We start from the raw sequence: 11811 nt of genomic DNA, 5'->3' as shown, positions 1-11811 counted from the left end.
TCTTCTGTGGTGTCTTTTCAAGCCCAAGCCTGCCCCCTTGTGGCTCTGCTATAATGACTCAGCTATAATTATTCCCTGCAAAGCCAGACTGAATGCTCAGTCCGGGATTCTTATCACAGCTGATAACAGACACTTTTAGCAGTGAGGATGAAACAGATAGCATGGTAAGTGTTTTCTCTAATGTTCTTACTGATATATATGGTAAAATACACAAGGGTGCTTCGTCTCTGGTTCCCTTTAAAGGTGGTCATACATGTAGCAATGATGGGCAGAGTCGACCAAGAGACAAAATCTCTCTCTGATGGTATCGGATAAGAGAGAGGTCTGTCGGCTGTCCATACACTACAGGCCGATTCCCCATCAATTTCAGCATGAAATCTCTCGGGAATCTGCCGCTGCCCCCCAGTGTATAAATGTACCCGTGTGAGCATTTACACAAGACCACCACGCAGTGCCCACCTGTCTTCGGAATCCGGCACAGGACAGGTAATTATATAAGCACACACAGGGGCGGCAAGATGTATACACTGGGGGGACAGCGCCGGGGATTTTACCGCTCATCCCGATATCGCTGTGCACCCGATCGAGCATGATGGCCTGACATCTTGCAGCATGTCCAATCCATACACTGACCAATTCTGACCCAAAATTGGTTGCCTCATTGATCAGGTGTGCTCTTGGCGACACTCTTTTTCATCCGATTCAGTAGTCATTATCCAATCGGATGGCTGATCAGCCGCCAATTCATGTAGTGTATGGTTACCTTCAGACTTATTTCCCCTTTGCCACGCCCGTCAGCAGTTGGGCTGCGCCACAGAGAGATATAAAAGGTTGGTTGCAGAGAAGGAGACAGACACGGTATAACAGCAATCATTCCCTATTCTTACATACGGATAAGAACCACAGGAGATTGAGGCAATAAATAAATATATATATTTTTTCTTCCGCTGGGAGAGGAGGTATATCAGATCGTTAAAAACATTTCATTGGATTGTGTAAAAATGTGAGAGATACATCCGTAAGAAGCCAGTGATTCTGGAGTGACGGAGGGACTACAAGTCCCAGGCAACCTGCGGCTGTCGAACCACCACAAGTCCCAGCATGATTCAATGAGGAACGGAGGCTTAAGATGAAACAAAAACTGCAATGATCAGTCCTGGCAGAAGATTCAGAGGTCGTCCGGCAGCTGTCATGGACACGCCCAGCGGAAGCCGATATTTCAGTGATTGGTGGAGGCCAGAGAAAGAATCTAGTGGTAAAATCTCTGCGCTCCTGAGTTCCCAGCTCTGCACACCTGCTACACCCATAATAGACAGTCTCGTCTTCCTTTGATGGAGTCACTTATTTCATAATATGCAGAATATAACATGGAGGGTTCCGGAGAAAAACCCCTGAAACATCTTGCTTTATATTTCCAAATATTCTCCTTGAAAAAATTCTTAACTGAAAGGAGCTAAGAGGGTAACCTGGGTGGGAACTTAGCTCCTCCCATCCACATTTATGGGTGCTAATAAATATAATTTGGGTCTAGGGCACACGGGCATTTGACAGCAGCTTGCCTTCAGTCTGACATCACTCGATGCCCCGTATATTCTACCGATCGGCAAACTGAGGATTAAATGAAGACTTGCTGACCGGCTGGTGTATAACTGATGTGAAACTGGCATCACACTAAGGTCAAACGCCCGAGCACACAAGTCCTAAACACACTGATAAGACAACCTGATCATCGCCGGATGCATTCTATGCAGGAACGGCTCGCTGGACAAGTCATCAGAGAAACGGCCCTTCACACGCCTTCCTGCCCCTCTGGGGAGGCAGAATGGGGGCGCATTGATGGGTGACGCCTGGGGGAATATTCTTGCTTCACTTACAGCTGGGAGCACCTCTAAGCACGGCCAATTCAATGCTAATAACCCGACGCATGCAAATATAATGCAAAGTGTATGCAGCCTGACACTGGGCGATGCATAGACACTGGCTAATTAAGATTGGCCGATTCCCAGCCGCATACAATTTGCATTACATTTGCATGCAGAGTAGAATTATTTGCAGCCTATTGCCGATTACTTGGGATTTGTTCTCTAGCCCTGTAAGACGGCGGTCTCAAGACGATTGTCGCCTGTCGGAGGAAGGTGGCGTCTCCGCGCACCTGCGGTCACCGCTATCAGCCAGCCCACTATCATCATTTATAAGTTGGGAGGGTCAGGGCAGTCAGACGGAGGCATACTGGGGAACGTTGCCATTGGGTGGTTCATCCGACCAATCAAACGGCATAGACAAGCTGAAGGAGGGGCCATCGCTTTGTAAAGATGGCCGCCGGCGTCCTTATCCGGTTCTCTTCATCTTTGTCCTTTCGGCTGTTTTGTAACACAGGAAATCACATGACAAACACCACATCGCCAAACATTTTGCCGTTCACGCCGGCGGTGCTCCGGTTAAAGTGCACCTTCACCTTTCTGTTGCTGTCTAGCGTATTATTTGCACCTTATTCTACCTTTCACCTCATTACCTGCATTTACCTAATCTCTAACTTTACTGGCCCCGCCCATTTTCCTGAAGGCGACCGGTTGCCGTGGAAGATCGCTGAGCGCACAACAAGACCCCGGCTGCCATCGCCGTCATCTGACTATGGGCGGTGCCGCTCAGACAGCCTCAGGAGAGACGCTGTACACACACACACACGATAGAGAGGCAAATCGCCACAGCTTGCATGCAACTTGGAACCTGGAGTGTTAGAATTATCACAAAGTGCATTCGATTGGACCAATGCCGGGCCGCATAGAATTTGCATTATGTTTGCATGCAAGCCGGTTCTATTAGCATCCCATTGCCCGTCTCTATAAGGGAGATTTAAGTTTCAATCGAAGAGACTCGATTTGCTGAGATAAAAATATCACAGCTGCATGATCTGCGCAGAATGTACAAAACATCTGTGTGGGAGTGTCCACCTCCCTCTATCCCCCTCCCAACAGTGCTGTGTTCTGGTTGTGCAGCGTGACAGCCCTCGTCTCTGAACAGATCTGTAAAGATTATTATGGGTGACAATAATTGGGAGTGTGTAGTTAGCTTTATGCAGCAAGGCAGAAAGGGGTGTCGGGAGGGGGAGGAGAGGACACACATACAGCAATCTGAGTTAAAAATGTAGCATCTAATAACATTTTTAAAAATAATAAATAATAATGAGCCTTTGGATTTCAGCCCTGAAACACAAAGTAATACCTGCCTATTTTTTAAAATCAATGTAAACCTAAAATAAAGCTGCTAAGATTTAAGATAAGACTAATTACTCTAACGGTGCCCATACACGGTACAATTTTTTAATTTTTTTTCCATCTGAGAAATTCGATCGATTATTCCGTTTGGTCGAATAATTTTTAAAATTCTTTTCGCCTTACCATACACGAACATTCGATTTTTCCAAAAATCTGAGAAAACTGATAGGACAAGAATAAAAAGTTTTTTTTTTTTTTTTTTAATCTAATAGTATTTTCTTATACAACCTACTATACAATTGCCCAATCAATCGCCCAAATTTTTCCAACATATCCGATCAGATTTTTATCAAAAAACTGAATAATAATTCTTTTTTTTCCAAATCTAAAAAATAAAAAATTGTTAATTTTCATTCTATTTGATTGTTTTGGTCAAATAAACAAGAAAATCGAATGTTTTAATTGTACTGTGTATGGGCATCATTAAGATAAGACTAATCATGCACTGTAGGCCCGCCCCATGCTGATTCTGGGGCGGAGCTCCTCTGTGGGCGGGGTCACACCCTGTGTCGGTACATTCCTGAGAGGCTATCCCTTACACATAATCTGCGTCAGACATTGTTCCCCCGAGGTGAAGGCGCACTTTACCGGCCGCCGGGCCCGACCACAACACAACGCCGATAAGCTGACAATCTACAAAGTCCTCCCCATTGGGGAACGCCACACTCACACTCTCCTGAGCAGATCAGCTGAACGGGGCCCAGAATTTAAATAAAAAATAAAAATGATGCAATCCGTGAGGTTCTCGTGTTCCTTCCCAGAGCTCCGCAGGAAGCGGCAAGGCGTGCCCGCTCTCCGGCGCCCCCTACGTGCGGTTCAGAGTTTGGAAAATCCTGGAGATCTGGAGCATGACGGGGCCGGTCTCCGGATCGTTCATCCACTGAGTGCTGTTTAAGGGGTTTTCAAGCATATCTTCGAAGGCTGGAGGGAGGAAAACAGCACGTTAGTGAATAAGCCCCACTGCAATGGTTGTTATACAGCTTGTATTGTCTGAGGAGGAGAGTATTCTGGATCTGCTATACCACCTATAGCTCTATACACATCTTAGACCGCGGTCTTAGGAAACGCTAAACGACTGAGCTGAGAACGAACTTGACGACAGTAAGACACTATACCGATCCATACTGACAGATTGGAACGATAATTGTCGTTAATTGTTCGCGCTGCATGATGGCATGCGATCGATGCATTCAATATATTCACGGGTTGAAAATTTGGTACTTCCAGGTTCTCATTCTAGTGCTTTCGGTAACAAGGTGATCAAAAGCCCGTCATATCGCTTAAATAAAATGTGCGCCAACATAGTTCTCTTGTCGCTAACCGCCGGGGATTGCTCGTTTTTCGATGACCACGTTCTAGCATGTGTATGGAGAGTTATAGCTGAGCTGTACGAATCTGCCCACTTTACAATCAGCACAACTATAAATCCCATTGCCTGTAGTTAGTGGCATCCAGCCCCCTTACGGCATTGTACACACACCAAGCTGCAGTGTTTGGTTAGTGCTCTGGTTGTGCCGGCCTGTATTGCAGAAATCGTTCTATCTTTCATAGCTTTTGAGACAATAACGCGGCTGTGCGCTGCTGGAGGCGGCTCAGTGAACTTTCAACCTTAACAAAAAACTTTAATAACTCAACAACGATTAAAGATGGAACAATGCTTTCTTCAGCATAGATGGGCACACATGCGGCACTACCCAGCCTCACTGGTTCCATGCCTGTGTGCTGTTGTAGGAGGGCTGGGTGACATCATCATCTGGTAAAGAAACAAAAAAAATCACCATCATCTTCAAAACGAAAGCAGCACAAATCTTAATTTTTGCAGAACAAACGTAGCAGCAACCAAACACGATGGATTTTTTATTTTCTGCGATTGTAGGGGGGCTCATTTGAAAGCACAGGATGTTAACACTATGTCTCCTTCCATGAAAGCAGGAAGTAGACAAACTGCAGGTTTATTGCAGGATTTGTATCAGCTGCAACAAAGAAATGTTTTTCTGTAAAGGTGGTTATGCTGTTGCTTATCTTTTAGAGCAAATAGGACATTCTGAGTTCCGGTCTGCTTTAGCGCCGCACATTTCTGTGTCCTGGCACAATATATTCTGTGACCTCTTCAGGTGACAGTTTGCTAGTGATTACTTTACAGACATGATTCCCCTCTCTGTATCAGAGAATGTACCAGCCCAGTGATCTGCAAATCTGGCTCTCCAGCACAATGTTTACCTCTGTTAGCGCCGCTCCCCCGCCTCCTCCGTATCGGCGCTACCCGCCCGCTGATTGGAGGGAAGGGACGCGGGCGGGTAGCGCCGATGCGGGGGAGCGGTGCTAACAGACAGGCGAGAGGTAAACATTGTGCTGGCGACATGCTGCGTGTCACCAGCACTGCGGGGGGGATAGCAGCGCGCAGGGGGGTCCTGGGGGCACACCATGGGGCAACAGAGGCTGGTCTTAGTGTGCACAACCAGCCTCTGTGCCCCACTAACATAATCTAATCCCACCTCGGGTTCTCTTTAAGGAACTACAAGTCCCACAATGCATTTGCCTTTATGAATCCTGACTGTAGCTGTCAGACTCCTGCAATGCATTGTGGGACTTGTAGTTCCTTAACAGCTGGAGTGTTTGCAGCCTACTGGAGGGATGTGGAAAAGCAAGAGGCCTCAATATAACAGTTAGTAAATCCATTTAGAACTGAATATATAGAATATATAATGAGCGTCCTTCCCATTAAATTGTTGCAATTTCACTCAAATTGAGGAGCTGCTTGGCTGCAGCTACCAGTTAAAAATTTAGAATACAGGTAGTCCCCGACTTACGAACGCCGGACTTATGAACGACCTGCCGATACGAACGCCATGGATTCTGTGTTTCCATGGGAACAAGTAAAACATTTTTTTTCAAATTCAGTAGTTTTTAAGAAAATCGATTTAAGAAAATTGGCTTTTAAGCTTGTATAAGAGGGTACAGAGGACAGAGGTGACACAGAAGGGGACACTGGAGGCACAGGGGACAGAGGTGACGGCACTGGAGGCACAGAGGAGGTACAGGGGACAGAGATGGCGCAGTGTTCCGACAGATTCAGGTTAAGAACGAACCTACAGTCCCTATCTCGTTCGTTAACCGGGGACTACCTGTATAGAAAATTTGAATAGGAAAACACTGATGTACCCCTTTGAATCCAACATGGCTGAAGGTGGGACATAAACTCTCCCTCTTCTGTGCATAGTGCTGCTAACAAATTAGAATCTCTCACACGGGGTAAAATCTGTTTTGCAGCTGATGAAGGACCGGCGTGTCCGTAACATGTAGTGCCTTTTGTTCCAGGACCGTGTGGGGCAGTGTGGGCAATCCGGGCGAGGCCTGGCACCGGCATATCGCAAGGTACAGCATACCTGGGCAGAATGGAACTTTGCATTAGTGTGGCTACAGTCAGTCAGCTCTGTGGAATGACATTAGTAGAGCACTCTACGGGCTACGCCGAGCTGCAGTATGTAGACCCAGCCTCGGGGACACTGTGGGATAAGGTGACACCATTAGAATATATACGGATATGGCGGGGCGGGGGGGGGGGGATGTCTAGAGAGGCCGGACACCAGCCACAGCGGAGGGAGCGTTTTATATCCCACTGCAACAGAAGGCACTTTTACACGTTATACTTCCAGTCAGCGTGTGGAGAAAAGTACGATAACTGTGCCAATTTATTACACGTTTTTCCTGTATGTCCGACCATTCAATTTAATTGTTTTATTGGATTGGGGGAGAATGTTAAATCTGCTCAATCGATGGAAAATGCCCGATATTGGGTCGAATGGAGCAATCTACGCGATCAGACAGTATGGAAGATATAACCCATCGTAAAGGAATCGGCTGCTGTTCATATGATTTGGATTGACACAATCGATTTTTGGTGTCAGACATGGAGTCACAACATCGTTCAGCTCGATCAGTGAAGGAGAAATCGCCAGGATCTCATTTGTAGTGTGCGGGCAACTAGTGTATCAACTTTCCAGCAACCACACCGTAGTCAATTGCTTAATCGCTTGGTGGAGAATTGAGTAACATATGGCTACTTTAATGGGAACCAGCCCTGAATCAGGAGGCAGCCCGGGCACACGCTGCGGGTGCTGCAGGGGATCAAAGGGTTACAGGCCATTAGTGTTCCTATTTATGCCCTGGCACTAAGCGGCACCCGATATCACAGCCAAGAGCCGGCACTGTACAGCTCTATAATGAGATATCCGTGTAACCGAACCCACCGCCAGATTACCAGCAACACGAGACGGGCTGGCCTGAGGGCAGAGACCTCACAGGGACCGCACAGAGACCGACCACAGCGAGAGTGACCCACCACTGACAGAGACCGCACTGAGACCGACCACAGCGAGAGTGACCCGCCACTGACAGAGACCGCACTGAGACCGACCACAGCGAGAGTGACCCGCCACTGACAGAGACCGCACTGAGACAGACCACAGCAAGAGTGACCCTCCACTGACAGAGACCGCACAGAGACCGACCACAGCGAGAGTGACCCGCCACTGACAGAGACCGCACAGAGACCGACCACAGCGAGAGTGACCCGCCACTGACAGAGACCGCACTGAGACAGACCACAGCAAGAGTGACCCGCCACTGACAGAGACCGCACTGAGACCGACCACAGCGAGAGTGACCCGCCACTGACAGAGACAGACCACACAGACACAGAGACTGACCACCGCGAGATTACCAGCAACACGAGACAGGCTGGCCTGAATTGCAGAGACCTCACAGAGACCGACCCGCCACAGAGAGAGACCTCACAGAGACCGACCCGCCACAGAGAGAGACCACACAGAGTCTGGATACATTCATGCTCCAGAATGATTAAATACAATCTATTATTTTGATCTGAATGAGCTTATCATAAATAATGAACCATATCATTAAAGCGCACCTGAACTCAATGTCGGAACTTCCTCTCTGCTCCAAAGATACGCAACAGCATAATAACCTTTACAGAAAAACATTTCTTTCTTACAGCTGATACAAATCCTGCAATAAATATGCAGTGTGTCTTCTTCCTGCTTTCATGGAAGCAGACATAGGGTTAACATCCTAAGTTTACAAATTAGCTGCCGAGATTCCTGTGCTGACACAGCTGAGAGCTCAAATTACACTTGTGATTACTTGCTGATGAGGGGGAATTAGACAGGCTCTTCTCTCTAAACACAAACAGGGTGGATTAATCGGTGTTATCCTGGGCATGAGTTCAGGTCTGAAAATTGGTGCTGCAGCAAGCGTGCCTGATCGATGATATGACTGATTTTGTCTAATGTATCAATCAAACCAGCTGGAAAATCTCGGGCCAACATGGTTGATCGCGTGTGTGGGACGCGCCATTTCCCAACAATAGTGACGGAACCCCTGGCTGATATTCCCCCAAATTGATATTTTGCCCCCCTCCCCACACACACGGATACAGTTTATTAAAATCTCTAACCTGTCTCGCCGCCACGGGTCCAGCTGCTGCTGCTTTGAGATTCGCGCCCCACGTGGCTGCCACGTATATCACTGGTGTAAGTGTGACATCACACATACGCCACATGCTATAGGCAGCAGCCACGTGGGGCACGAATGGGGAAGCAGCTGTAGCTGGACCCGTGGCTGCCAGACAGGTGAGAGATTCTAATAAACGGGAACCCGGGGGTGGGGGGGGGGGGGGATTGGTTTGGCTGGACAATGGCCAGGCAGCGTCAACCGGCCGGTTCCCAAGAGATCTCATGCTGATCAGGAATCGGCCTGCGGCGTATGGGCAGCCAACAGATCCCTCTCTGATCACATTCCACCAGATATCTGCCTCTTGGTTGATTAGCCCATACATTGCTAGATCCACCCAATATTCCAAAACAATCCATTCCTTTCCAACAAGAATCAATTCAGAAGGAGTCAATGTCTACAACGCTCTGCACATCAATCTGCAAAGTGATTTCTACAGGAAGATCTCCCCATACACTCTCCAGTAACTCAACATACAGAGCACTGAGCTTTATCTGCATGTCCCATGTATTGTGTACTGCAGCTGGAGGAAGCAGTGACTCCCCTAGCAATGTCTACAGGAAGATTTCTCCATATACTCTCCAGTAACGCTGCATACAGAGCACTGAGCTGTATCTGCATGCCCTGTGTATTGTGTACTGCAGCTGGAGGAAGCGGTGACTCTCCTAGCAATGTCTACAGGAAGATCTCACCATACACTCTCCAGTAACTCAACATACAGAGCACTGAGCTGTATCTGCATGTCCCGTGTATTGTGTACTGCAGCTGGAGGAAGCGGTGACTCTCCTAGCAATGTCTACAGGAAGATCTCCTCATACACTCTCCAGTAACTCAACATACAGAGCACTGAGCTTTATCTGCATGTCCCGTGTATTGTGTACTGCAGCTGGAGGAAGCGGTGACTCTCCTAGCAATGTCTACAGGAAGATTTCTCCATATACTCTCCAGTAACACTGCATACAGAGCGCTGAACTGTATCTGCATGCCCTGTGTATTGTGTACTGCGGTACGGGAGATGCTGGGTCTATATAAACAGTGCTGGAGGAAGCAGTGACTCCCCTAGCAATGTCTACAGGAAGATTTCTCCATATACTCTCCAGTAACACTGCATACAGAGCGCTGAACTGTATCTGCATGCCCTGTGTATTGTGTACTGCGGTACGGGAGATGCTGGGTCTATATAAACAGTGCTGGAGGAAACGGTGACTCTCCTAGCAATGTCTACAGGAAGATCTCTCCATATGCTCTCCAGTAACTCAGTGACAGAGCTGGAGGAAGCAGTGACTCTCCTAGCAATGTCTACAGGAAGATCTCTCCATATACTCTCCAGTAACGCTGCATACAGAGCAGCACTGAGCTGTATCTGCATGTCCCGTGTATTGTGTACTGCAGCTGGAGGAAACGGTGACTCTCCTAGCAATGTCTACAGGAAGATCTCTCTATATACTCTCCAGTAACTCAGTGACAGAGCTGGAGGAAGCAGTGACTCCCCTAGCAATGTCTACAGGAAGATCTCTCCATATACTCTCCAGTAACTCAGTGACAGAGCTGGAGGAAGCAGTGACTCCCCTAGCAATGTCTACAGGAAGATCTCTCCATATACTCTCCAGTAACGCTGCATACAGAGCACTGAGCTGTATCTGCATGCCCTGTGTATTGTGTACTGCGGTACGGGAGATGCTGGGTCTATATAAACAGTGCTGGAGGAAACGGTGACTCTCCTAGCAATGTCTACAGGAAGATCTCTCCATATACTCTCCAGTAACTCAGTGACAGAGCTGGAGGAAGCAGTGACTCCCCTAGCAATGTCTACAGGAAGATCTCTCCATATACTCTCCAGTAACTCAGTGACAGTGCTGGAGGAAGCAGTGACTCTCCTAGCAATGTCTACAGGAAGATCTCTCCATATACTCTCCAGTAACGCTGCATACAAAGCACAGAGCTGTCATATCTGCATGTCCCGTGGATTGTGTACTGCAGCTGGAGGAAGCGGTGACTCTCCTAGCAATGTCTACAGGAAGATCTCTCCATATACTCTCCAGTAACTCAGTGACAGAGCTGGAGGAAGCAGTGACTCCCCTAGCAATGTCTACAGGAAGATCTCTCCATATACTCTCCAGTAACTCAGTGACAGAGCTGGAGGAAGCAGTGACTCACCTAGCAATGTCTACAGGAAGATCTCTCCATATACTCTCCAGTAACGCTGCATACAAAGCACAGAGCTGTGATATCTGCATGTCCTGTGGATTGTGTACTGCAGCTGGAGGAAGCAGTGACTCTCCTAGCAATGTCTACAGGAAGATCTCTCCATATACTCTCCAGTAACGCTGCATACAGAGCAGCACTGAGCTGTATCTGCATGTCCCGTGTATTGTGTACTGCAGCTGGAGGAAGCGGTGACTCTCCTAGCAATGTCTACAGGAAGATCTCTCCATATACTCTCCAGTAACTCAGTGACAGAGCTGGAGGAAGCAGTGACTCTCCTAGCAATGTCTACAGGAAGATCTCTCCATATACTCTCCAGTAACTCAGTGACAGAGCTGGAGGAAGCAGTGACTCTCCTAGCAATGTCTACAGGAAGATCTCTCCATATACTCTCCAGTAACTCAGTGACAGAGCTGGAGGAAGCAGTGACTCTCCTAGCAATGTCTACAGGAAGATCTCTCCATATACTCTCCAGTAACTCAGTGACAGAGCTGGAGGAAGCAGTGACTCTCCTAGCAATGTCTACAGGAAGATCTCTCCATATACTCTCCAGTAACTCAGTGACAGAGCTGGAGGAAGCAGTGACTCCCCTAGCAATGTCTACAGGAAGATCTCTCCATATACTCTCCAGTAACGCTGCATACAAAGCACTGAGCTGTATCTGCATCTCCCGTGTATTGTGTACTGCAGCTGGAGGAATCTGTGAATCTCCTAGCAATGTCTACAGGAAGATCTCTCCATATACTCTCCAGTAACTCAGTGACAGAGCTGGAGGAAGCAGTGACTCTCCTAGCAATGT

At 47.7% G+C, this 11811-nt stretch overlaps 1 protein-coding gene across 1 annotated transcript in view; it reads right to left on the bottom strand.

Annotated features, from left to right (window-relative positions):
* Positions 1-910: 910 nt before the first annotated feature.
* UBAC1 (UBA domain containing 1) overlaps positions 911-11811 on the bottom strand; it is a 53390-nt gene continuing 42489 nt past the window's right edge. The window contains exon 10 of the mRNA XM_068249201.1: positions 911-4196. Within this exon, the coding sequence (XP_068105302.1) occupies positions 4081-4196 (116 nt within the window). The 3' untranslated portion in view covers positions 911-4080. The remainder of the gene's footprint in view (positions 4197-11811) is intronic.

Source organism: Hyperolius riggenbachi, chromosome 8 (assembly GCF_040937935.1).
Source record: "Hyperolius riggenbachi isolate aHypRig1 chromosome 8, aHypRig1.pri, whole genome shotgun sequence".
In the NCBI taxonomy this organism is placed as follows: Eukaryota; Metazoa; Chordata; class Amphibia; order Anura; family Hyperoliidae; genus Hyperolius; species Hyperolius riggenbachi.
Note: the sequence above shows the minus strand (reverse complement) of the source record. Positions and strands in the feature narration are given on the sequence as shown.